Source organism: Tachyglossus aculeatus, chromosome 14, assembly GCF_015852505.1.
Source record: "Tachyglossus aculeatus isolate mTacAcu1 chromosome 14, mTacAcu1.pri, whole genome shotgun sequence".
In the NCBI taxonomy this organism is placed as follows: domain Eukaryota; kingdom Metazoa; phylum Chordata; class Mammalia; order Monotremata; family Tachyglossidae; genus Tachyglossus; species Tachyglossus aculeatus.
The window spans coordinates 3861303-3889176 of NC_052079.1; the positions used below are offsets into that span (position 1 = coordinate 3861303).

Sequence of the window (27874 nt, forward strand, 5' to 3'; positions counted from 1 at the left end):
TGCCCTGCCGCCCTTCCTTGGGGCACCATTTATAAGACTAAGCCCCCGGGGGTGACCAGCTGCCCGGGGAGACGGGGGTGCGGTTACAAGCCAGCTGTGTCTCCCGGGAGCCGGCGGCTGACCCACCCCTTTCCCCCACCGTTTCCCCCGGCCCTGCCCAAGGCTGTGATCTTTTCTGCCTTCGCTTCCTCTCCAGGGCTGATGAGTCCAGAAGGGCTGACCGTCGACTATTTCCGCAGAATCATGTTCTGGACCGACAGTGGCCTGGACAAGATAGAGAGCGCCCAGCTGGACGGCTCGGAGCGCCGCGTTCTCTTCGACACGGACCTGGTGAACCCCCGCGCCATCACCGTGGACCCCATCCGAGGGTGGGTGAGCTGCCGCCCCGCGCGGGGCTCACAAAGAGGCAGTGGGACTGAATCCCCATTTTACAGACGGGGTAACCAAGGCACAGAGAAGTGAAGTGACGGGGAGAGCCAGGATTAAGCCCCAAGGCCGCTGACTCGCTCCCAGGCCCACATTCTTCCCACCGGATCTCGTTGCTTCCCTGTGCTCCCGCCTGGGAGCGAGGCTCACGTTCACCTGCGCGGGATTGGGGATGGGTCCGGGCGGACACCCCATCGTGCGGCCCGGCGGGCCGATCAGGCGGCACAGGCTGCTCTGTCGGGGATTCCAAGGAGAGGGAGAAAGTGAAGGAGAGGAAAGAGGAGAGCAGACGAGCCATCCTGAGCCTTCTCCCTTGCCAGCAGTTACAGCTCCGTGTGATTTCTAACCCCTGCACAGAAATCTGTACTGGACCGATTGGAATCGGGAGGCTCCGAAGATTGAAGTCTCGTCTGTAGATGGAACGGGCAGAAGAATCTTGGTGAACAAAGACATTGGGCTACCAAACGGTTTGACCTACGACCCCTTCTCCAAGCTGATCTGCTGGGCAGATGCAGGTAATTTCAAGCCAAATGCGTAGATAATAATCATGATAATGCTGGTTTTTGTTAAGCGCTTACTATGGGCAAGCGCTGGGGTCGATACAAGGTGATCAGGTTGTCCCACGTGGGACTCACAGTCCTTATCCCCATTTTCCAGATGAGGTAACGGGCACAGAGAAGTGACTTGCCCAGCGTCACACAGCTGATGTGGCGGCTGATAAGTGGCAGTGCTGGGATTGGAACCCATGACCTCTGACTCCCAAGCCTGTGCTCTTTCCACTAAGCCACGCTGCTTCTCAGGTGGTTCAGAGGGGCGGTTTCAGGTACTTTTGGTCAGAGAAGCTCCCCCGTAGGGCAGGGGATGCCTTTTCGGAGGAAGGTGTTTCAAAGCTGTCTGCTAGACTGAGCCAGGCCCGAGCCAGAGGGTTACTAACGCAAAAAGTCAGATGTATTTTCCCCACCCGTGTTAACACTTGTAAAACACAGGCTTCTCCTCCTGCCTCAGCCCCTCCACCCCCAAAGGTCTGGGCCGAAACGGCTGGACTCCTCTACCCAGAGGCAAGTAGTATCAGATGAAGCTTTTCAGTCAGGAGATCCCAGTTCTGGGGCGGAGGGGCCCCCAAGTGTAGCCCCTTCCTTCCACTTTAAAAATGTTCCCGTCAGCCTGAGCCAGGGACCGAGCTTCTCTAACAAGGTACGGACCCTGCTTATGACAAATAAGCTCACCCCGACGGTGGCTGCTCTTCGCCTTCCTCAGTTGACGGTGTTTCTTCCCTGCTGGGCCGGGCCCACCACTCCTTCCTCTACAGGACTTGGCTCGTTTAATCTTGGTGCAGACCGGAGCAGGTGGGCCACTTAAGAAATGACGCCCCATTTTAAAATTAGGAATGTGAAAGTCTTAAAAAAATTCTATTGAGGCAATACGCGTGCGACCTTAAGGAAATTGTCTCTAGGAGTATGTGGGGCTGGGAGAGCAGGGGTTTGAACAGGTGTTCAAAAGAGTCTCACTAACTCAGGAATACCTTAATTTAGTTGTTTCTCTTCAAGGATGGTACCTGTTTTGTTTTCTAATCATCATCATCATCATCAATCGTATTTACTGAGCGCTTACTGTGTGCAGAGCACTGTACTAAGTGCTTGGGAATGGTAGTTTTAATGGTAGTTAAGCACTTACTAGATGCCAGATAATCAGGTTGGACACAATCCCTGTCTTCCACGGGGGCTCATCAGTCTTAATCCCCGTTTTCCAGATGAGGTAACTGAGGCCCAGAGAAGTGACTTGCCCACGGTCTCAGAGCAGACGTGTGGCAGAGCCTGGATTAGACCCTTGGCCCAACCTGATGATCTTGTATCTAGCCCAGGGCTTAATACAGTGCCTGACACATAGTAAGCTTTTAACAAATACCAGTTATCCTTCCAACCCCCAGGCTCATGCTCTGTCCACCCTGCCTCTCTGGTTAATGGCTGACCATTAAACCAGCTGATAGACGCCCCCCCCCTTCAACCCAACTTCTCTGCAGGGAACTCAAGTTCTTTATTTATGGGCAGAATGTTAGTTCAAGAGAGGATGGAAGGGTCTCTGCCCCTCCTTAGGGATAAAATTGGCACATACAGCATCTTTGTTACTCAGCTCCTAACCCTCAGGGCCTCTCCCTGCTCTACTGTACTAGGAACCAAGAGACTGGAGTGTACGCTGCCGGACGGCACCGGCCGACGCGTCGTGCAAAGTAATCTCAACTACCCCTTCAGCATCGTCAGCTACGCAAATCACTTCTACCACACCGACTGGAGGAGGTAAGGTGACACTTGCTTATTGACAGCAAAATGACACTTCAGCGTCAACTTCACAGTAATAACCGCGGTATTTGTTAAGCGCTTATACTGTGAGCCAGGCGCTGTTCTAAGCGCTGGGGTTAGATACAGGACAGTCACATTGGACACAGTCCCTGTCCCACTTGAGGCATGCAGGCTTAACCTCCATTGGTCAGAGGAGGTAACTGAGGCACAGAGAATAATAATGATGTATTTGTTAAGTGCTTACTATGGGCCAGGCACCATTCTACATATCTATTCATATCTGTACATATCTATTCTACTTATTTTATTTTGTTAGTATGTTTGGTTTTGTTCTCTGTCTCCCCCTTTTAGACTGTGAGCCCACTGTTGGGTAGGGACTGTCTCTGTATGTTGCCAACTTGTACTTCCCAAGCGCTTAGTACAGTGCTCTGCACATAGTAAGCGCTCAATAAATACGATTGATGATGATGATTCTACGTGCTGTGGTAGATACAAGATAATTGGGTTGGGCACAGTCCCTGTCCCACGTGGGGCTCACAGTCTTAATCCCCATTTTCCAGGTGAGGGAACTGAGGCCCAGAAAAGTGAAGCGACTTGCCCAAGGTCCCACAGCAGACCTGGAACTAGAACCCAGGTCCTTTTGCGTCCCAGACCTGTGCTGTATTCACTAGCCCACACTGGACTTGCCTCCCACCCCATCTGTTGAAAGCTCCTAAGTCATTCTGTGGCTCAATGGAAAGAGCCCGGGCTTTGGAGTTGAGGTCATGGGTTCGAGTCCCAGCTCCGCCACATGTCTGCTGTGTGACCTTGGGCAAGTCACTTCACTTCTCTGAGCCTCATTTCCCTCATCTGCAAAATGGGGATGATGACTGTGAGCCCCACGTGGGACAACCTGATCACCTTGTATCCCCTCTAGCGCTTAGAACAGTGCTTTGCACATAGTAGGCGCTTAACAAATGCCATCATTATTATTTACATAATTAAGGCCCTTCTTTGCTAAGCACCAGACAGAGTGGGAATGCATACTGCATGCTCCTATTTGCCCTGGCTCTGCCCGGGCTCCAGTTAAAACCCCAAGCAACGGGCACAGGAACCGGGATGAGGCTGTTTTAAGTTGAAAGACTGTTGATCTGCCTGCAGGGCAAGAGAATGGATGGTGTCTCTCGCTTTTTGCGCTCAAATGGGGGATCTCTGGTGTCCTACCTGGTGGAGGGTTTACCTCCCACTTGGGGTCCAGTTCACCACTGGACAGCTGAGCCGTCCCTCCCGCCAAGGGCGGACAGGAAGATGCCGGGATCTGACGGTCCTGTGCTTTTTGTCTCAGCAAATGGAAACCCAGGCAGGGAGAGGTAGGTGGGTTGGGGGCCTAAAAGTGTAGGCCCCGGTTGCAACGTGCTACGAGCTGTTGGCCCGCTGATGGGGACGTGCTGCTCCTCACTGATTCAGAATTCCTAAAATAATCAGTCAAGGGGGTGGCAGATGTACCTGTCCCTCGTAAGGAATCTTAAAGTAATTTGCAGTAAAAACAGCCTCTGTGTAATATGCTTCCCCCAGGAGCCTTTAGAGACTCACCCCCGATAATGCATCTCTCTCTCATCCTGCTTGGGCTGGACGGAGCATTCCAGCTTCAAAGTGCTGCCCCTCTCAGCGTGTCAACGGAGTTGGGGCTACGTGGCTCCCTTTCCTAAGGTTCAGGCATCCGTTGGCCCTTCCTGCAGGCTCAGGGAGGCTCTCTCTTCCTTTCCCCCTCCCTGAGGGGAAACAAGGACTCCTCCTCCTCCTCTTCTATGACACCCTTGCGGAAGGATAAACATTTAGGAAGCCCGGCCTCCGGCCACTGACTCCTGCCTCCCTTCTGCCCCCAGGGACGGGGTCATAGTCGTAAACAAGGACACGGGCCACCTGGCTGACGAGTTCCTCCCGGAGCAACGGTCGCACCTCTACGGCATCACTGCAGTCCACCCCTACTGCCCCCCAGGTAAGGGACACGGAGGCTGCGGATCTCCCGGCCGCCTCGGCCCGCACCTTTCGGGAGAAAACCGTGGTTTTCCTTCCTCCTTTCAGGAAGAAAATAAAGTGCGCCTACCTGCCGGGCGCAAAGGAGAAGTCAGTCTTTACCGAAGACAGCCCTGAGCCGGAAGAAAATTCACTGCGGACGGTTAAAGGGGAAAGGAGGGGGATCAAAGCCCATTCTAGTTCCTGGAGTTGCGACGATTGGCTTAATGCAAACGACTGATTAGTAAGTGCATTTGGGGGGGATACAAAAAACAATACCTCAATCTTTACTACTGTATTTTTTCAAAGTTAGAACAGTTCAAGGAAAAATGGCCCTCTTTGTACTCCCTGTTGCTTACTGAAGCAACCTTCACGTCCCCCTCCTCCCGGCAAAGCTGAATTCGGCTCTGAATGTTTGAGAAAACAGAGTCTGGCAGCAGCTTGGGGCTGCTTTCATTAGGGCAAGCACAGCCCAAGCTCGTAACTGGGCCACCTTTAAGGAGGAGGCCCTAGTCTGGGAAAGAGCCAGCGTATTTAATGCTTTCCAGACATAGAGCTGAGGTTGTGTTTTGTTTTTTACACCTCTGCAATCACAGCATTTCTTTTAGTATTTATATTAGGAGAACAGGCCAGAACCAAAGAAGTCATTTCTATTTTATGGTCGTATTAAGTGCCTCTATAGAGTTACCCTCTGCAGGGGGGGAAAAAAGAAAAAAAAAACCCCTCCTTCAATACTTATAAGATGCACCATCTTTGCTATCAGTGTCTAAATCTCTCTAATAAAACATTTGTTTTTTGACGCTTGAAGCGTTTTCTATATTGTGACAGAGGAAAACTTGACAAGGCAAAAATCTGTTGAATATGTAAATATGAAATAAGGGGGAAAAGGGGACACGTGTTAAACCCCCAAGGACTACGCCTCCAGAGTGTGGCTGAGCAGGCCGTGTCCACTTCTCCCAGCTTTATTCGCAGAAAGAAGAAAAGACAACAACGGTAAGTCGGCCCTCCCCCGTCGGACCCCAAAAGGGGATTCGCTCCCCACCGGCCTCGGCACCTCATCTGCCGACCTTTCCCAGCCTGTGGTCCGTCTTGGGGTCGGCGATGATGGCCTGCACAGCCACGATGGCCTCGTTGATTTTCGTCTGCAGCTCCCTGAGCTCCTCGATGTGCAGGAGGCGCAGGATCTGGGCCGCCTCGTTGAGCACAGCATCTGGACGGGGCAGAGGAAACGAGGCCTGAGCGTGGAAGGAGCCAATCAATCAATCAATCAATCAATCGTATTTATTGAGCGCTTACTATGTGCAGAGCACTGTACTAAGCGCTTGGGAAGTACAAATTGGCATCACAATTGGCCAGTAGATCGCCTAGCGCTGTCGGCTTTGGGTAATTGGTCTCATCCATGAGGGAGAGTGCGAGTCACCGAGCAAAGGCAAACCCACTTACCTCCTGTGTCAAAACCCAAAATGTGCTTATCTAAAGCGACAGGCAAGCCCTGGATAGAAAGAGAAAAATAAGAAGAATAATGATTATGGAACGTGTTAAGCACTTACTATATGCCACACATTTAGCGCTGGAGTAGATACAAGTCAATCAGGTTGGACACAGTCCCTGTCCCACATGGGGCTCACAGTTGTTGTCTCCATTTTACAGACAAGGTAACTGGAGCCCAGAGAGGTGAAGTGACTTGAGCCGGGATTAGGACCTAGGTCCTTCAGGCGCTTAGGCCGCTGTTCGATCCACTAAGCCAACGCTGCTTCTCCACTGGAGGACACGACCACCAGACCCGCTTCGAGCTTCCTTAGGTTGAGGTGATGTTCTGCTGCTGCCCTTGGGGAAAAGGCAGAGAAAGCTCCAGAAGGGTTCTTCCCCACCGAACAAAGGAAACAAACAATCCTTACTGAAGCCCTTATTTGCTCACATTCAGGCCCATCACCCCCAACTGTTTCAGAGGATTGGCTGCCTGATGCTAGGAGCAATCACGATCCACAGTGAAAATCAAATCTTAAGCAGTGGGGCCTAGTAGGAAAAGCAAAGATCTGGGAGACCCTGGACCTGGGTTGCTAATCCTGGCTTTGTCACTTACCTGCTGCGTGACTGTGGGCAAGTCACCACTTCTCTGGGCCTCAGTTACTTCACCTGTCAAATGGAGATTAAATCAGACACCCCATCCTACTTAGACTGTGAGCCCCATGTGGGACAGCGACTGTGTCCAACCTGATGAACTTGTATCTACTCTTGCGCTTACTATAGTGCTTGGCAAACAGAAAAGCACTTTACAAATGCTATTATTATGGACATACCTCCTTGGTCTGATTTGCCTTGGAAACTGCCTCCTGTGTCAAGCGCTCCTGCACCAAGATGCGAATTGCCTGGGAAAGACACACACACAAATGCAGATGGTAAGAAGAATAATACTAATAACGGTATTTGCTAATGTGCAGGAGGGCCCAAGGGGATGGATAATCAGCCTCTGATGCCCCATCTCTGTTCCAAAGCCCAATATACCATGTGGCTTTTGCCTTAATCTCCATCCCCCAAAACTGGGGTTCCCAAGACATCCTGGGGGTCCCATCCTACTGTGGGATTAAATGTAAACATTGCAAGTACAGAAACGGCAGCACTACATCCATCCCAGTAAAAAAGGTCAGCTCCCTTACGCTCAGAAACTCAGTCGGCATCGAGGATTGCATTTCATTGTCCTGCTGTCAAATAGCTGGTCCTGGTTTGGGGCAAACAACCTCACTAAAATTTTCTCCATATGACCGTCCATTGTTTGAAATGTCCCTAAAAATAACCCGAAGGACACCAAATGGCCAGAATTAGACCATTACAAAGCCTATTCATTCCAGCTGCTGGATCCCATTTCCTCACTGGGCTCGCTCCAAGTCCGACAACTGCAATCATCCAGTTCCCCCCCTCTACATTGTCTGGTGCTCCGAGGGCTCAGAATGTGATTAAAGCCTCATGCGACGTTACAGAATTCTCTAGCCTGCAGGAGAGTTTGGGAAAGAGCTCGATTGGTCAAAAATAACAACACCCTAAAAAGGCAGCTAATTTGGGTTGAAAATTACCACTAGGTTCAGTATTAATGTCTCTCCCCCTCTAGACCATAAGTGTGTTGTGGGCGGGGAATGTGACTATTGGTATATTGTCCTCTCTCAAGGACTTAGTTCAGTGCTCTGCACACAGTAAGCGCTCAATGAATGTGACTGACGGACTGATTGACAGTGGGATGCACTGAGACCAAGCTTTCTCCCGGGGCCGGTTCACTTCCGAAAAGCAGAGGGAGTTTTGGTCCTGGGACAGTGAGATTTGACAAAAAGACTCTCTGCCCATCGGTTCTTGGATGTGCATATGTTCAAGGGGCAGGCACTAAAAGCTTACAACTTACTTCTGGAGAAAACCATTTGGGGGGGGTGCTGCTATATCAAAGAATTCAGTCTGAACACCCTCCTGTGGGCGGGAGAATCTTCATCAATTAGATCCAAGTGCAGAAGCTGTCAGCTTTGCTCCGGGGCTCTACAATGAGGCTCGGGGCCCGCTTTTGCCACACTCGGGTGAGTAAAGCAAAAAGCCCTTCGCCGATGCTCCGAGGGCCACTCGGATGAGACCGGTTTTCCCAGAGGGATGCATCTCGCTCCCTCGGTCGCACAGGGGAACCCCGAACCACAATCGCCCCCATTCTGCAGCCCAGCTAGAAAGAGAGAGACCCAGATAAGCAGACTGACCTTGAGCATGACCAGGTAATCGTCGTGGCGCTGGATCTGGAGCAGGTTGGCCAAAGCCATCACGCCGGCCTTAAAGTCAGGGTTGTTGACTGCAAAAAGAAAGGCAGCCTGAGACTCCGCTCAAACATCGGCATGTTTCCGAAAGCCCCCTCGGGGAGCGGGCCGCAGGGAGGGGGTTTGTACACTTCCTGGCACATAGTAAGCACTTTACAAATACCACAATTATTATTATTACTGCTCTGCACACAGTAAGCACTCACTAAATACGGCTGACGGATTGACTCCCATGATTCTGGTTCCGCCGTTTGGCGTTGGCCTCGGGCTCGCTGACACATCTCTGTTCATTAACGATCCCCCCGACACTAGTAACAGAAATCCACAGCATAGCTAGATCCCGTCAAGGACCAGAGTTTTCCCAGTTCCTCAGAGAACCAAGACATATTTTCAGTTCGGAACTGTTGAGCGGTTCCAAGGAACCAGTCCCTGACGAAGTACTTGCACGGGCAATGAGCCAACGACCTGAAAGCCTCACTCGAACAAAGCCAAGAGCATCACACGAGCACGGAGAGGCTGAAATCGGCATGCTCTATCGCTGCCACCCTCAAAGCTCACGGGGCTGCTGAGCTGGGGACTGAGAGCCTGATACGGAGATGAAACACTTCACTTTTCAAGGTTCGGAGAGGCCCACGGGGCATTAGAAATTTGCATTCTGTTTAAAAACGAGAAACAAGTTTCAGAAAAAGTCCAGATTCAGCCTGAAGCCAACAGGAGTTCTGTGTTTAGCCTTTTTTCTCAACACGAAGCAGTGATAGCCCCGCTCAGACTCACAGCCCTCTGTCTCCACTCAGCTCGTCGTGGGCAGGGAATGTGTCCGCTTACTTTTCTATTGCATTCTCCGAGGTGCTTAGTACAGTGCTTTGTGCACCGTAAGCGCTCAATAAATACTACTGACTCTCAGGATGGCCACTCTGGACTCCTGATCCCAAACTGGGAGATAACTTCAGTTTGGCACGGGCTCAACGGGCTTTCCCAGAAACGTACATGAGGAACGTTTTTCTTCCTAGAAGAACATGAGAACATTAGAGAAGCAGCGTGGCTCAGTGGAAAGAGCACGGGCTTTGGAGTCAGAGGTCATGGGTTCGAATTCCGGCTCCGCCACATGTCTGCTGTGACCTTGGGCAAGTCACTTAACTTCTCTGAGCTTCAGTTACCTCATCTGTAAAATGGGGATTAAGACTGCGAGCCCCACATGGGACAAACTGATCACCTTGTATCCTCCCCAGCACTTAGAACAGTGCTTTGCACATAGTAAGTGCTTAACAAATGCCATTATTATTATTATTGACATCACCTCAATGGACAGGGTAAAAATTTAGATTAAAAAAAATAATAACCACCTTTACCTTTACCCTTGCTGACATGAAGGTTCTCTCCTCCCAAAGCCACCGTATTCCACGACTTCTCCTTGAGGGCAGGGATCCGGTCTACTAATGCTACTGTGCTCTCTCAAGTGCTTGTTCCAGTGCTCTACATGCAGTAACGAAGTGCTCAATAAATACTTTTGATCGATGGAAAATTTCTCCAGACAAGTTGGACATGCCAATATGGGAGACAACTCATGGTAGAGGTTCCTTACGGCATAAAAATCAATCAGTGGCATTGACTGAGTGCTTACTGTGTGCAGAGCACTGTACTAAGTGCTTGGGAGAGGAATAATAACAATAATTGTGATATTTGTAAAGTGCTTAATAGGCACAGTGCCTGGCACATAGTAAGTGCTTAACAAATACCACAATTAATAATTATGTCAAGCACTGTTCTAAGCACTGGCGCTTAACAAATACCACAATTAATTATAATAATAATAATAATAGCATTTATTAAGCGCTTACTATGTGCAAAGCACTGTTCTAAGCGCTGGGGAGATTACAAGGTGAACAGGTTGTCCCACGTGGGGCTCACAGTCTTAATCCCCATTTTACAGATGAGGTAACTGAGGCCCAGAGAAGTGAAGTGACCTGCCCAAACTCACACAGCTAACAAGTGGCGGAGCCGGGATTTGAACCCATGACCTCTGACTCCAAAGCCCGGGCTCTTTCCACTGAGCCACGCTGCTTCTCAAGCACTGTCAAGCACTGGGGTAGAAACAAGCTAATCAGGATGGAGACGGTCCCTCTATCACCTAGAGCTCAGTCTTAATCCCCATTTTACAGGTGAGATTACAGAGGCACAGAGAAGTGGATGATTTGCCCAAGGTCACACAGCAGACATGTGGCACAGTCGGGATTAGAACCCAAGTCCTCTGATCCCAGGCCCAGGCTCTTTCCACTAGACCACGCTGACAGAGTCGGTAGACACATTCCCTGCCCACGATGAACTCACAATCTACACCATTTCCCCCACTGTGGAAAAACGTACGCACAGCAAGGAGGCCCAAGGACAGCGTTCAGAATAGCCCAGGATTCCCAGCAACGGTAAATGGTCTATTAGTACAGCTTTGGAAAAACAGCCCAAACGCTCTCCTTTCACACAGTTCCACTCAGCCTCTAGACTGTGAGCTCGTTACGGGCAGGGAATGGCTGTTCACCCCTATGTGATACTCTCCCAAATGCTTCGTCCAGTGCTCCGCACACAGTAAGCGCTCAATAAATACGACTGAATGAACGAACCTAGGATGACAATCCTGACTGATAAAGGTACACCAGGTGTTGGAAGGCAGCCACAGGTGATCTCTGTGTTGCCAATTTCTACTTCCCAAGCGCTTAGTACAGTGCTCTGCACATAGTAAGCGCTCAATAAATACAATTGATGATGATGATCTCGGAAGCCAAGAGGCTCATCGAGCACGGCTGCGGGAGCGAGTCCTCCCAGCCCTCCCATCCCACCAGCACCACCATCGTGGCCGCACTTACCATCCAGGTTGATCAGAGGCTCTGCGTTCTTGGCAGCGTTGTCGCCATTCTTGGCGCTCTCCGGGCTCGAATCCTTGTACTTGTCAGCTACGACAACCCGGAGACACCAGTAAGGAATCACAAGTGGTCAGGAAAACCCAATTTACAGTTCCCAACCTGAGCCCCTGCTCTTGTCTTTTTATGGTATTTATTAAGTGCTTACTATGTGTCAAACGCTGTAAGCTCTGGGCCAGATACAAGTTAATTAGGTCGGACACAGTTCCTGTCCCGCACGGGACTCTCATTCTAACTCGGTGGGAGAATAGGTCTCCCCATTTCATAGTTGAGAAAATTGGCCCAGAAAAGTGACTTCCCCAAAGTCACCCAGCAAGCAATTGGCAGAGCCAGGATTAGAACCCAGGTCCTTCTGACTCCCAAGCCTGTGTTCTCACCACCAGGCCATGCTGCTTTTCACGACTCCCCAAGAATCTCTACTGTATGTTAGGCGTTGTCCTGGTTCTTGCAGAGACATTTTTATTATTATAAAATATACATAAAACTATGTGCCAAGCACTGCTCTAAGCCCTGGAGTACATACAAGTTAATCAGGTTGGACACAGTCCCTGTCCCACATGGGGTTCCCCCTCTAATCCTCATTTTTCAGATGAGATTAACCGCCCACGGTCACACAGCAGATACGTGGCGGAGGCGGAATTAGAACCCAGGTCTTTCTGACTCTCAAGCCCATGCTCTATCTAAGCCCCGCTGCACAGAGGAGCTCGCAGAAGCCGCTGCCGGCACCTAGACTTGGAACAAGGTTGGCTACACTTCCCCACGGCCCGAAATGGGGTCAGTCTTTGGGGATAGGCTTTCCCAGAAACATATACGTTCAATCAGGGCTGGACGGGTACACACAATCTGCTGGGAAAAAGGTAGAAAAATAACCCCCACTACGTTATTGATTTATTCATTTTAATGTCCATCTCCTCCTCTAGACTATGAACGTGTTACAGGCAGGGAACGTGTCTGCTAATTCTGCTGTGTTGTCCTCTCCCATGCTTACAGTGCTCTGCACACAGTAAGCACTCAATAAATCTCACTGATTGATTGATTGATTATAAGCTCCTTAATAGCAGGGATCCTAGTGACTCTACTGTACGCTCCCTAGCACTCTGTACACAGCAAGCACGGCAAACTCTCAGTAGCACCAACTGATTCTAGGTCTGCCCCTTCCCAGTTTGCCATCTGGCCTCCCTGAAGCCAGTCTCCCCTCTTCCAAGAAAAGAAAATATCCAAAGAGCCATTGTGTGGTTTGTGCTGGAAGATGGAGCTTCCAGCCTTTTCAAGGAGTACGGTGCCAAACCTATCTCTTGTCCGGGGAGTAACGGGGAAGGGAGAGGGGAGAGGCGAGAGAGAACGATATAATAATAAACTGACACATTCCCTGACCAAGACAAGCTTATAGTCTTGATGGGGAGACAGACATGAATATAAATACATTTCAGATGTGGACAGAAGTACCGAGGGGAAGGGAGGTGAATAAAGGGAGCAAATCAGGGGGGTACAAGGGAGTGAAAGAAAAGGTAATGAGGGTTTAGTCAGGGAAGGCCTCTTGGAGGAGATGTTGCCAACCTGTACTTCCCAAGCACTTAGTACAGTGCTCTGCACACAAGCCCTCAATAAATACGATTGATTGATTGATTGATTTGCCTTCAATAAGGCTTGGAAGGTGGGGAGAATGATGGTGTGTCAGACGTGAAGAGGGAGGGTGTTCCAGGCCAGACGCAGGACTTGGGTGACAGGCAGCGAGATAGACAAAATGGAGGTACAGTGAATAAATTGGCATTGGAGGAGTGAAGTGTGAGGGCCGGGCTGTAAACGCTAAAGGACCATTAGCTCCTTCTTCTGGCAAAGTCATCTAATTACTATTATAACCCCATTCCAATTCATCATCATCATCATCAATCGTATTTATTGAGCGCTTACTATGTGCAGAGCACTGTACTAAGCGCTTGGGAAGTACAAATTGGCAACATATAGAGACAGTCCCTACCCAACAGTGGGCTCACAGTCTAAAAGGGGGAGACAGAGAACAAAACCAAACATACTAACAAAATAAAATAAATAGAATAGATATGCACAAATAAAATAGAGTAAAACAAATACGTACAAACATATATACATATACACAGGTGGTGTGGGGAAGGGAAGGAGGTAAGATGGGGGGGATGGAGAGGGGGACGAGGGGGGAGAGGAAGGAAAACAGACCAACTTGATTATATTGTACTTTCTCAAGTGCTCAGTACAGCGCTCTGCGCATAGCAGGTGCTCAATACATACCACTGATTGGGCGGAGTGGCACTATACCGAGTGTGCATCTAGCTCTACTTCTATTTATTCTGATGACTTGACACCTGACCACATGTTTTGTTTTGTTGTCTGTCTCCCCCTTCCAGACTGTGAGCCCGTTGTTGGGTAGGGACTGTCTCTACATGTTGCCAGCTTGTACTTCCCAAGCGTTTAGTACAGTGCTCTGTACACAGTAAGTGCTCAATAAATGAATGAATGAAAGTGGGGGTTCCTTTTCAGTGTACCCTCAACTTCCATATTTAATCGTAGGAACCCTTTCTTGGTTTCTTGCTCACAATCCTCTTTCTTCACATGTGTGGGCCCTGGTCGCCTCAGCCACCACTGCCAGATGGGAAGATGACTGATCGTGCGGGATGCAACCAGAGCAGACTGGTCCAGCATAGAGTTTGAGGACTTAAATTTAGAGGACTTTCCCTTGATCGAGGGATCCCCTTTCCCTTAGAAACAGATTCCGGCTGACGGTTGGATATAGGACGGAGGGTGAGGAATGAGATCTGTTGGGTGAGGAATGAGATCTGAACCTCTCCGAGGCACGGACCTGCCCCTTCCTGATCTTGTAGCTGGGGTCGATAAGGATTGGGAGCGATTTTAAAGCAGTATACCCTTCTTCCAATGGGAAACTTTTTACTACGTTCTCATTTAAGGGAGAGGGCAGGGCATGAGAAGAGTCCTGGGAAATAGGTGGTGGTTACTGGAACTGATCTACAGACAGAGGTAAAGGCGGCTTCTGGTAATGCCGGGGTCATTAAATCTCAGCCGCAAATTTAACCAGAGACAGGTCTGGGGGAGTCATGCCTGGTAGAAACGGAGTGGAAGGAGTCTAGGCCCGGGAGCCAAGAGACCCAGGTTCTAGTCCTAGTCGTGACTAGATGGCTGACTGATACTACTACTACTACTACTGATTATAGTGATGATAATAATAATAATAATGTATTCATTAAGGGCTCATTATGAGTCAGGCACTATTCTAAGTGCCAGGGTAGATACACGTTAATCACGTCAGTTGCAGTGCTTGGCAGAGGCACAAAGAGGGACAAAGCACTTAGCTACATTTTACGGATGAGGCACTTGAGGCACAGAAAGGCTACAATACCTAATCTCCCCACTCCACTTGAGCGCCGGGAGGGATTGAGACTGTGCTGGAGTGTGCAGCAGAAAGAAAACACTCAATATCATGATTATAATAATATAAACTATATTTATATATTATATAAATATAATAATATAATATTCCCCCGGGCCTGGAATGCCCTCCCTCTGCCCACCCGCCAAGCTCGCTCTCTTCCTCCCTTCAAGCCCCTACTGAGAGCTCACCTCCTCCAGGAGGCCTTCCCAGACTGAGCCCCTTCCTTCTTCTCCCCCTCGTCCCCCTCTCCATCCCATCTTACCTCCTTCCCTTCCCCACAGCACCTATATATATATGTATATATGTTTGTACATACTTATTACTCTATTTATTTATTTTACTTGTACATATCTATTCTATTTATTTTATTTTGTTAGTATGTTTGGTTTTGTTCTCTGTCTCCCCCTTTTAGACTGTGAGCCCACTGTTGGGTAGGGACTGTCTATGTTGCCAACTTGTACTTCCCAAGTGCTTAGTACAGTGCTTTGCACACAGTAAGCGCTCAATAAATACAATTGATTGATTGATAAACTGCAAGAGAAAAACATAGAGCCAGAAAAGGCAGAGCATTAAGCAGCGTGGCCTAGTGGATAGAGCCCAGGCCTAGGAGTCAGAAGGTCGTGGGTTCTAATCCCAGCCCCACCACTTGTCTGCTGTGTGACCTCGGGCAAGTCACTTCACTGTGCCTCAGTTCCCTCATGTTGTAAAACAGCGATTAAGACAGTGAGATCCTTGTGAGACGGGCACTGCGTCCAACACAATTTGCTTGTATCTACCCTAGCCCTTAGTACAGTGCCTGGCACACGGTAAGACTTTAGCAAATATCACAATTATTATTGTTATTTTTGAAGCTCATTCCCAAAACATCCACAGAAGTTGTTCACTTCTCATTATGGTCTAAGAGTCTGTTCGAGGAAAAGGACTGGTTTTATACCAAACCGTGATTGGGTTCCTTGTCTCCTTCCTACACATCTCATCGTGACCACAGTGGTCCCTCTTCCTTTGCCTTCTATGGAGTTCATTCCCATATTCAATTTTGTTTTGCAAGAATACCGGTGTTGAGTGTCCTAATCTTTCTAATTTGGGAAAGACGGACCTTTGGTTGATTAAGATGTCCAGCTACAAGACCAGTGACGAACACAGACCAAGCTTTTGGCGATGGCTAAGCGTACGGTCTGAGAAACAGCGTGGTCTAATGGATAGATCCCGGGCCTAGGAGTCGGAAGGACCTAGGGTCTAATCTCTGCTCTGCCACTGTCTGCTGTGGGACCTTGGACAAGTCACTTCACTTCTCTGGGCTTCAGTTCTCTCATCTGCAAAATGGGGATTAAGTCTGTGAGCCCTATGTGGGACAGGGACTGTTTCCAACCTGATGATCTTTTATCTACTCCAGCACTTAATACAGTATCTGGCACGGAGTTAGCACTTAAATAACATTAAACAAACAAACAAAAAAGCCAGGGGACTGAGAAAGCCGAGTCTCAACCATTCTACCCTTTTCTGACGTTGGACAGCCTTGCTTATCGGTACCAGTGCTTATCAGAGGACTAAATGCCTCCAGGAGCCTCACCAATTCTTTCAAGCCAAAGTGAGAGTAGTCTCGTTGCGGGCAGGGAATGTGTCTGTTTATTCTGTTATACTGTCCTCCCCCAAGCGCTTAGTACAGTGCTCTGCACACGGTAAGCGCTCAATAAATACAACTGAATGAATAACGCCATCACATCGGATCCGAATGATCAGCGACCAGTAAGGCCGCGCTAAAAGTTGGTGCCAAGCCCATAAGCTGGAGGGAATTGAAAGCAATCATCATCATCATCAATCATATTTATTGAGCGCTTACTATGTGCAGAGCACTGTACTAAGCGCTTGGGAAGTACAAATTGGCAACACATAGAGACAGTCCTTACCCAACAGTGGGCTCACAGTCTAAAAGGGGGAGACAGAGAACAAAACCAAACATACTAACAAAATAAAATAAATAGGATGGATATGTACAAGTAAAATAAATAGAGTAATAAATATGTACAACCATATATACATATATACAGGTGGTGTGGGGAAGGGAAGGAGGTAAGATGGGGGGATGGAGAGGGGGACGAGGGGGAGAGGAAGGAAGGGGCTCAGCCTGGGAAGGCCTCCTGGAGGAGGTGAGCTCTCAGCAGAGCCTTGAAGGGAGGAAGAGAGCTAGCTTGGCGGATGGGCAGAGGGAGGGCATTCCAGGCCCGGGGGATGACGTGGGCCGGGGGTACCTTACCGTTGTCTCCATATTCAAGCCGCACAGCTAAGCCCAGCAGCCAGTCGATCGTTTCTTGCCGTTCTTGTGTTTTGAAAGGGCAGCTGACATCTTTGAGGTACTACGAAAGGAACCGAGAACGTTTGTAAGAGCGAGCCGGAAGCCCGTGCTCACGAGCTAGCCTCAGTCCGCTCCTTCCAACCTAACGCGTTCATTTTATGGACCCCTGGGGCCCAGGAACAAATGGTGCCACGTGGGCCCAAGGAGCACGCTGGGGTCTCCCCAACCTCATCCACGTTAGCATTGTCCCACCACTAAATGTGCAGAAGGCTAGTCTCCCCAGAACTCCAACTTAGTTCACCAGGCCAACAGAATCACCGGTTCTCCCATCTCCCTCCCTCGGCCCTACGGGCTGTTTAAGCTCACTTGGCGTCTTCTCTCACTTGCTCTCTACCAAGTTTCGTGTTTGCTAACTCCTCCTAAGAGGGACAGGCTCTGAGTCCTGACCGGCTCACACGTCCCACCCGCTGAAGCCTGGCACGATCCGTATCATCATCATCAATCGTATTTATTGAGTGCTTACTATGTGCAGAGCACTGGACTAAGCGCTTGGGAAGTACAAATTGGCAACATCTAGAGACAGTCCCTACCCAACAGTGGGCTCACAGTCTAAAAGGGGGGAGACAGAGAACAAAACCAAACATACTAACAAAATAAAATAAATAGAATAGATATGTACAAGTAAAATAAATCAGGAGCGAGAGAACCGACTGCCTCACAGCGGCCGCTTACCTAACCCTCCCCCCCCGCCACCCTCGCTGCGCTACTACTTCGTAACACTCCTGGCTTCAAGGACATGACGATCCCCGCTGGGCTCCTAATTAGTCTCTCTCTGGATTTGCAAGGGCAAACATCCCCGGGTGTCACCACCTGCAAGGTCACTTTAATCGAGACACAGATGATTAAAAAAAGGGATAAGACTGCTCAGATGAGGGCAGCAACTAGCTGAAGAACAGATTAATAAATGAAGCATACAGGGCGCTGTGCTGGAGAGAAGCAATTAGATTGAACTGTTCTGTAGCAACATTGTCCCTATGCCCAAGACTGTGGGGAAGAAAGGGGGGCGGCCCCGAACAGACACAAGGAGGTCGGCAGTCAAGACGGGCTCATGTTCTGCCATAACCTGACAGCTGGAGAACCCAAGAGAGCCCCAAGCAGTGACAAACCCTGGGAAGAAAGGACTCTGGACCCACACTGACCGTTTAAATCAGGTTTGTAGCCACAGGAGAAGTGACCTGGGTTCTAATCCCACCTTTGCTCTGGGCCCCTCTGGACTAGTAAGATCTCTGGGCCTCAGTTTCCTCATCTGTAAAATGGGGATAAGATACCCACTCTAACTCCACACTGAGAGCCCCACATGGGGGCAGGTACCATCTCTGACCTGTTCATCCTGTGTCTACCCTACTGAGAGCTCACCTACTCCAGGAGGCCTTCCCAGACTGAGCCCCTTCCTTCCTCTCCCCCTCATCCCCCTCATCTTACCTCTTTCCCTTCCCCACAGCACCTGTATATATGTTTGTACATATTTGTTACTCTATTTATTTATTTATTTTACTTGTACATATCTATTCTATTTATTTTATTTTGTCAGTATGTTTGGTTTTGTTCTCTGTCTCCCCCTTTTAGACTGTGAGCCCACTGTTGGGTAGGGACTGTCTCTATGTGTTGCCAACTTGTACTTCCCAAGCGCTTAGTACAGTGCTCTGCACACAGTAAGCGCTCAATAAATACGACTGATGATGATGACCCAGAACTTAGCAAGTGCTTGAAACACAGTATTTAAGAGCTAACATTTACAAGAGGCAGTGTGGCTCAATGGAAAGAGCCCGGGCTTTGGAGTCAGAGGTCATGGATTCAAATCCCAGCTCTGCCACTCGTCAGCTGTGTGACTTTGGGCAAGTCACAACTTCTCTGGGCCTCAGTTACTTCATCTGTAAAATGGGGATACGACTGTGAGCCCCTCCGTGGGACAACCTGATCACCTTGTATCCCCCCCCCCCCCACAGCACTTAGAATAGTGCTTCACACATGGTAAGCACTTAAATACCATTATTATTATATGATAATTGCATAACACTAAATCTAGTCTAACCAATCATGTTTATTTCAACCAGCTGTAGAAGGAGTAGAAACTCTGGCACCCCACCTCTGGAATACTGAGTTTGCTTTACAGCGTCCCTAGGAGGAAATACTTTTATTCCCAGCTACTAAAGAAAAATCAGCAAGGAGAAATGACATCCTTTCCAGCCAGGGTCGACCTTGGGGTCAGGGACAGAAATAAACTGCCATGTTAATTATAGAGCAGCAGCGTGGCTCAGTGGAAAGAGCATGGGTTTTGGAGTCAGAAGTCATGGGTTCAAATCCCAGCTCCGCCACTTGTCAGCTATGTGACTTTGGGCGAGTCACTTAACTTCTCTGTGCCTCAGTGACCTCATCTGTAAAAAGGGGATTAAGACTGTGAGCCCGTGAGCCCCTTCCTTCCTCTCCCCCTCGTCCCCCTCTCCCTCCCCCCATCTTACCTCCTTCCCTTCCCCACAGCACCTGTATATGTGTATATATGTTTGTACATATTTATTACTCTATTTATTTATTTATTTTACTTGTACATATCTATTCTATTTATTTTACTTTGTTCGTATGTTTGGTTTTGTTCTCTGTCTCCCCCTTTTAGACTGTGAGCCCACTGTTGGGTAGGGACTGTCTCTATATGTTGCCAATTTGTACTACCCAAGCGCTTAGTACAGTGCTCTGCACATAGTAAGTGCTCAATAAATACGATTGATGATGATGATGATGACAACCTGATCACCTTGTAACCTCCCCAGCGCTTAGAACAGTGCTTTGCACGTAATAAATGCCATCGTAATTATTATTTTCAAATTCTCACTTGGAAGAATTTAAAGGTACAGATGTAAAAAAAACCAACCACCATTTCAGTCCTTACTAGACCCTGCTCTCTACCCCTTCACGTCCTTCCCTGATCGAATGAGACGTTTCTCAGCCTTAGCAGCACAATCCAGGCTGCCCTAGGGAAAGTCCGGCAGAGACGCAAGACACGTCCCCTGACTTCGAGGACTTTGGATCTGGGCCGGGCCCGTTCTTTGGTGAGCCAAGTTCCACGGGATCCTGGACGATCCGTTACCTTTTCGAAGAACTTGAGCCATTCGCTGTTGTGGATGTTTCTTAGGTTTCCTCGGTCTTCGATCTTGTAGTGTCGGATTTTCTGGTCTTCAAGCCAAACAATAAAGTTTCTAAATTCTGTTTCATCTACAGCAGAAAAAAACAAACAAAAAACGGATCATTTCAAATAGGAGCAATAGGGAAAGCACAACGTATCATTTAATACTCACGCTACGGTTTACTGCGGAGGTAGCAGCTAGGAAAAATCGCTATTTCTAACAGTGTTTCCATTTGATCAAATTTGGTTCAGCTGAAGTTTTGCTAATGCATACAGGCTCTAATCAAGGTTCCTGAGAAGGCATTTTAATCATACTTAAACTAAATGGATTAACAACTGTTCTTTGTAAGAACTACACATTTTACCAGAGAGAATGGTAAAATCAATGGCATTTATTGAGCGATTCTAAAACTGACATCTTCCCAAATAAAAAAATGGTTGAGTACAGAAAGCATCAGTGGTTCCATTCACAAGTCTGGAGAATGCAGAAACTTTTACGACTAACATTTACAGGAGGCAATCTCTTAGTACAATGCTCAAGCGCTCAGTACAGTGCTTTGCACACAGTAAGCGCTCAAAAAATAAAATTGAAGGAATGAAGAAAGTGAGTCTCATGTACGACAGGGATTGTGTCCAATCTGATTCTCCTGTATCTACCCCAGCACTTACAGCACAGTGCTTGGCACCTAGTAATCACTTAATATTGTAATTATTTTTGCATATGGCTCTAAAAGGGCTATATGGCTTTTCCAATCTTATTTTATGACCTGCCAAAGTCTGGAACGAAAAGTCTGATATGAGGAATGGTTTGAAAAGTCAAGCTTAAAAGCACCCATGCATGTATTTTTAATGGTACCCATATTAGCTTAGGACTAGACATGTGCACAAAGTGAAGTTAGAGAAAACATCCCCACAAGGAAAACTCTCCTGTCTCTGCCTTCCTGGGCCATCTGGTCAGGGACCCTAAGGTTTTTCTGATCCTAGGATTCTGTTCCCATTTGTAAACTAGTCCTTTTCAAGGTAGTTTTTTGCAGATGTTCTAGCAAATCTCCAACCTACACATATACACACACACACACATTCACATACACACATATAATTGTGGTATTTGTTAAGTGCTTACGTTGTGCTTACTGTACTACACGCAATCCCTTGGTGACCTCATTCGCTCCCACGGCTTCAACTATCATCTGTACGCTGATGACACCCAGATCTCCATCTCTGCCCCTGCTCTCTCCCCCTCTCTCCAGCCTCGCATCTCCTCCTGCCTTCAGGACATCTCCATCTGGATGTCCGCCCGCCATCTAAAGCTCAACATGTCGAAGACTGAACTCCTTGTCTTCCCTCCCAAACCTTGTCCTCTCCCTGACTTTCCCATCTCTGTTGACGGCACTACCATCCTTCCCGTCTCACAAGCCCGCAACCTTGGTGTCATCCTCAACTCCGCTCTCTCATTCACCCCTCACATCCAAGCCGTCACCAAAACCTGCCAGTCTCAGCTCCGCAATATTGCCAAGATCCGCCCTTTCCTCTCCATCCATACCGCTACCCTGTTCATTCAAGCTCTCATCCTATCCCGTCTGGACTACTGCACCAGCCTTCTCTCTGATCTCCCATCCTCGTGTCTCTCTCCACTTCAATCCATACTTCATGCTGCTGCCCGGATTATCTTTGTCCAGAAACGCTCTGGGCATATTACTCCCCTCCTCAAAAATCTCCAGTAGCTACCAATCAACCTACGCATCAGGCAGAAACTCCACACCCTGGGCTTCCAGGCTGTCCATCCATCCCCTGGCCCCCTCCTACCTCACCTCCCTTCTGTCCTTCTCCAGCCTAGCCCGCACCCCCCGCTCCTCCGCCGCTAATCTCCTCACCGTTAGGCCTCGTTCTCGCCTGTCCCGCCGTCGACCCCCGGCCCACGTCCTCCCCCGGGCCTGGAATGGCCTCCCTCTGCCCATCCGCCAAGCTAGCTCTCTTCCTCCCTTCAAGGCCCTACTGAGAGCTCACCTCCTCCAGGAGGCCTTCCCACACTGAGCCCCCTCCTTCCTCTCCCCCTCCTCCCCCTTCCCATCCCCCCTGCCTTACCTCCTTCCCCTCCCCACAGCACCTGTATATCATCACCATCAATCGTATTTATTGAGCGCTTACTGTGTGCAGAGCACTGGACTAAGCGCTTGGGAAGTACAAATTGGCAACACATAGAGACAGTCCCTCCCCAACAGTGGGCTCACAGTCTAAAAGGGGGAGACAGAGAACAAAACCAAACATACTAACAAAATAAAACAAATAGAATAGATATGTACAAGTAAAATAAATAAATAGAGTAACAAATATGTACAAACATATATACATATATACAGGTGCTGTGGGGAAGGGAAGGAGGTAAGATGGGGGGGATGGAGAGGGGGGCGAGGGGGAGAGGAAGGAAGGGGCTCAGTCTGGGAAGGCCTCCTGGAGTAGGTGAGCTCTCAGTATGTATACGTATGTATGTTTGTATGTATTCATTACTCTATTTTATTTGTACATATTTATTCTAGTATTTATTTTATTTTGCTAATATGTTTTGTTTTGTTGACTGTCTCCCCATTCTAGACTGTGAGCCCGCTGTTGGGTAGGGACCGTCTGTATATGTTGCCAACTTGTACTTCCCAAGCGCTTAGTACAGTGCTCTGCACTCAGTAAGCGCTCAATAAATACGACTGAATGAATGAATGAGTAATCACACACACATATTCACATATTTACACACATATATAGCATAGTCACTCATATATTCACAAACACGTGCACCCATATTCTCAAATATACACCTACACATATATGCATATAGAAAAGCAGTGTGCTCAGTGGAAAGGGCCTGGACTCGCGAGTCGGAGGTCTTGGGTTCTAATCCCGGCTCCGCCACTTGTCAGCTGGGTGACTTTGGGCAAGCCCCTTCACTTCTCTGGGCCTCAGTTCCCTCCTCTGTAAAATGGGGATGAAACCTGTGAGCCCCACGTGGGGACAACCCGATGACCATGTATCTCCCCTGTTAAGACAGTGCTTGGCACACAGTAAGCGCTTAACAAATGCCATCATTATTATTATTATAATAACAATTATATTATATTATATACAGCGTATAGTATGTAGTCACATTCATGTACACCCATATTCTCAAATATACACACAAGACTTTGAGCCCATTGTTGGGTGGGGATTGTCTCTGTTGCCGAATCGTACTCTCCAAGCGCTTAGTCCAGTACTTTGCACAGTCAGCGCCCAATAAATACTGGGAGTCCCAGTTGGGACCCCCCTCCCTTATCCCCTCCCTACAGCACTTGTGTATATTTGTCCATATATATTACTCTATTTGTTTTATTAATGATGCGTATATAGCTATAATTCTATTTATTCTGATGGTATTGACACCTGTCTACTTGTTCGGTTTTGTGGTCTGTCTCCCCCTTCTAGCCTGTGAGCCCATTAGAGAATCAGCGTGGCTCAGTGGCAAGAGCCCGGGCTTTGGAGCCAGAGGTCACGGGTTCGAATCCCGGCCCCGCCACTTGTCAGCTGTGTGACCTTGGGCAAGGCACTTCACTTCTCTGGGCCTCAGTTCCCTCATCTGGAAAACGGGGATGAAGACTGTGAGCCCCACGTGGGACAACCTGATCACCTCGTATCCCCCCAGCGCTTAGAACAGTGCTTCGCACATAGTAAGCACTTAACAAATGCCGTTATTGTCACTGCTGGGGAGGGACCGTCTCTAGCTGTTGGACTTCCCAAGTGCTTAGTCCAGGGCTCTGCACACAGTAAGTGCTCAACAGATACGACTGAATGAATGGATACGATTGAAAGAATGAATGAGTGAATTCATTCAATTCATTCGTTCAATCGTATTTATTGAGCGCTTACTGTATGCACAGCAATATACTAAGCGCTTGGGAAGTGCAGGTTGGCAACATATAGAGACGGTCCCTACCCAACAGTGGGCTCACAGTCTAGAAGGGGGAATGAATACAATTGAATGAATATGATTGAATAAATGAGTGAATCAATACGATTGAATTAATGAATGAGTACGATTGAATGAATGAATGAGTAAATACGATCGAATGAGTGATTGTGTAAATAAGTACGATTGAATGAATGAGTAATACGATTGAAGGAATGAATAAATATGATTGAACGAATGAATGAATAAATACGAATGAATGAATACGATTGAACGAATGACTAAATATGATTGAATGAATGAATAAATACGATTGAATAAGTGAATAAGTACGATTGAGTGAATAAATATGATTGAATGAATAAATATGATTGAACGAATTAATGAATACGATTGAATGAATGAAATACGATTGAATGATTGAATGAATAAATACGATTGAATAAATAAGTATGATTGAATGAATGAATGAGTACATATGATTGAATGAGCGATTCAAAATGCGATTGAATGAGCAAATACGATTGAATGAATGAATAAATAAATACGATTGAATGAGTAAATAAATACGATTAATGAATGAACAAATACGACCGAATGAAGAAATGCGATTGAATGAGTAAACAAATGCGATTGAATGAATGAATAAATACGATTGAATGAATGAATAAATAAATACGATAGAATGAGTAAACAAATACGATTAATGAATGAACAAATACGACTGAATGAATGAAGAAATACGACTGAATGAATGAATGAGTAAATAAATACGATTGAACGAATGAATGAAAAAATGCGACTGAACGAATGAGTAAATAAATACGATTGAATGAATGAAAGAAAAATGCGATTGAGTGAATGAGTAAATACGATTGAATGAATGAGTAAATAAATACGACTGAATGAATGAATGAAAGAAAAATGCGATTGAATGAATGAACCAGTAAATACGATTGAATGAATGAGGAAAAAATACGATTGAATGAATGAATGAATAAATACGACTGAATGAATGAGTAAATACGATTGAATGAATGAATGAGTAAATAAACACGATTGAATGAATGAGTAAACAAATACGACTGAATGAATGAATAGATAAATAAATGCGATTGAATGAATGAATGCGACTGAATGAATGAATGCGACTGAATGAATGAATGAGTAAATGAATAGGATTGAATGAATGATTGAGTGAATGAATACGACTGACTGACTGCCGACCGGAGGGAGCCGGCAGAGAGGGATGGCGGGTCGTGTCGGGTCGGGGGTCGGTCAGGGGGTTCCCTCGCTCCCTCCCTCCTCACCTTTCCAGTTGAAGCCGGCGGGGTTGTGGTAGTCGAGGGCCGTCAGCTTGCGGCGGAACATGGTCCCGGCGGCCGCGCTGAGGCGACGGGCCCGGCCACCGGAAGCAGCGGCCACTTCCGGCGAGAGCCCTGAGCGACGGCGGCGAGGGCCAATCGCGGCGCGGGCGGGGGAGCGCCCCCACCAATCCCCGGGCGGCCCGGGCGGGGGGCGGGGCGGGAGGGGCGCCTCGCGCCGTCAACAAACTTTATTGGTCCCCGCGCAGGTGGACAGAGCGCACGGGGGGGGGGGGGGGCGGGCGGCCTTAGCCAGCCCCATCCTCGCACGAGGAACGTGCATATCTATTTATCTATCTATCTATCTATCTATCTATCTATCTATCTATCTAATCTATCTATCTATCCTATTTATTTTATTTTGTTGGTATGTTTGGTTTTGTTCTCTGTCTCCCCCTTTTAGACTGTGAGCCCACTGTTGGGTAGGGACTGTCTCCATGTGTTGCCAATTTGTACTTCCCAAGCGCTTAGCACAGTGCTCTGCACATAGTAAGCGCTCAATAAATACGATTGATGATGATGATGATGACTGTCTCTATGTGTTGCCAATTTGTACTTCCCAAGCGCTTAGCACAGCGCTCTGCACATAGTAAGCGCTCAATAAATACGATTGATGATGATGATGATGACTGTCTCTATGTGTTGCCAATTTGTACTTCCCAAGCGCTTAGCACAGTGCTCTGCACATAGTAAGCGCTCAATAAATACGATTGATGATGATGAGGAGGAGGAGGAACGGAAATTGGGTGGCACTTTTGGCTTGCAGTTTGCCAGTCGGAAATTTTTTCCCGCACCAGTTGGACCGCCTTCAATAATAATAATAATAATAATATTTATTTATTTTACTTGTACATATCTAGTCTATTTATTTTGTTAGTACGTTTGGTTTTGTTCTCTGCCTCCCCCTTTTAGACGGTGAGCCCACTGTTGGGTAGGGACTGTCTCCATGTGTTGCCAATTTGTACTTCCCAAGCGCTTAGCACAGTGCTCTGCACATAGTAAGCGCTCAATAAATACGATTGATGATGAGGAGGAGGAGGAGGAACGGAAATTGGGTGGCACTTTTGGCTTGCAGTTTGCCAGTCGGAAATTTTTTCCCGCACCAGTTGGACCGCCTTCAATAATAATAATAATAATAGTATTTATTTATTTTACTTGTACATATCTATTCTATTTATTTTGTTAGTATGTTTGGTTTTGTTCTCTGTCTCCCCCCTTTAGACTGTGGGCCCACTGTTGGGTAGGGACTGTCTCTACATGTTGCCAGGTTGAACTTTCCAAGCGCTTAGTCCAGTGCTCTGCACACAGTAAGCGCTCAATAAATACGATTGATTGATTGATAGTATTTGTTAAGCGCTTACCATGTGCCAATCCCTGTTCTAAGCACTCGGGTAATAGTAATAATAATAATGATGATGGTATTTGCTGAGTGCTTACTATGGGCCAAGGACTGTTCTAAGCGCTGACTGTCATGAGGGTGCCCCCCGGGTGGTGGGCACGGGCGGGGGGGGACGCCCCGTTGGCCCTGGTGGGAGGGACCCCGGGGATCCCCCCCCCCAACCGTCCACAACATAGCCAGCGTGGCCTAGCCAAAAGAGCCCAGGCCTGGACGTCAGTGGCCGTGGGTTCGCGGGCTTGGGAGCCAGCGGTCATGGGTTCGTGTCTGCTGTGTGACCTTGGGCAAGTCACACTTCTAGACTGTGAGCCCGCTGTTGGGTAGGGACCGTCTCTATGTGTTGCCAACTTGGACTTCCCAAGCGCTCAGTACAGCGCTCCGCGCGCCGTATCTGTTCTATTCGTTTTATTTTGTTAGTATGTTTGGTTTTGTTCTCTGTCTCCCCCTTTTAGACTGTGAGCCCACTGTGGGGTAGGGACTGTCTCTAGATGTTGCCAACTTGGACTTCCCAAGCGCTTAGTCCAGTGCTCTGCACACGGTAAGCGCTCAATAAATACGATTGATTGATTGATTGAGGGGGAGGGAGACTTCTGGCATTGCTCCAGGCCCCAGCAGCCCACCCCCCAAAACTGCAGGACTGGTGAGCTGACTCGACTGCTTCCTGTGCCTCCTGGGCTTCCCAAATGTAGAAGCCGGGGGCAAACTACTGGGGCGTTCATGTGGAGTCCCAAGAGAGTCCCCACCCTGGTGCCAATCGCCCTGGGCACAAGCCCAGGGAGTGATCAATCAATCAACCATATTTACTGAGCGCTTACTGTGTGCAGAGCACTGTACTAAGCGCTTGGGAAGTACAAGCTGGCAACATATAGAGACAGT

The 27874-nt window shown here is 48.1% G+C and overlaps 2 protein-coding genes across 2 annotated transcripts in view; one reads left to right on the forward strand and one right to left on the reverse strand.

The window, feature by feature from the left end:
- NID2 (nidogen 2) overlaps window positions 1-5522 on the forward strand; it is a 54417-nt gene extending 48895 nt beyond the window's left edge. The window contains exons 17-21 of the mRNA XM_038756726.1: window positions 197-368; window positions 784-941; window positions 2597-2720; window positions 4589-4701; window positions 4788-5522. Of these exons, the coding sequence (XP_038612654.1) occupies window positions 197-368; window positions 784-941; window positions 2597-2720; window positions 4589-4701; window positions 4788-4798 (578 nt within the window). The 3' untranslated portion in view covers window positions 4799-5522. The remainder of the gene's footprint in view (window positions 1-196; window positions 369-783; window positions 942-2596; window positions 2721-4588; window positions 4702-4787) is intronic.
- Window positions 5523-5651: 129 nt separating this feature from the next.
- RTRAF (RNA transcription, translation and transport factor) lies at window positions 5652-25650 on the reverse strand. Its single transcript, XM_038756187.1, has 8 exons — window positions 25549-25650; window positions 20269-20393; window positions 17088-17187; window positions 11359-11445; window positions 8447-8535; window positions 7019-7087; window positions 6162-6210; window positions 5652-5928 (listed from the first exon to the last, which is right to left on the reverse strand). Exons 1-8 carry the CDS (start codon window positions 25607-25609, stop codon window positions 5774-5776), a joined length of 735 nt encoding a protein of 244 aa, XP_038612115.1. The 5' UTR covers window positions 25610-25650; the 3' UTR covers window positions 5652-5773.
- Window positions 25651-27874: the final 2224 nt, after the last annotated feature.

Coding starts and splice junctions, on each gene's coding strand:
- RTRAF (XM_038756187.1), bottom strand. CDS start 25,609: ATGTTCCGCCGCAAGCTGACGGCCCTCGACTACCACAACCCCGCCGGC. Junction 11,446..17,087: donor GCTTGAATATGGAGACAACG/GTAAGGTACCCC, acceptor GGGTTGTCGTAG/CTGACAAGTACAAGGATTCG. Junction 5,929..6,161: donor TTTGGGTTTTGACACAGGAG/GTAAGTGGGTTT, acceptor TGCCCCGTCCAG/ATGCTGTGCTCAACGAGGCG.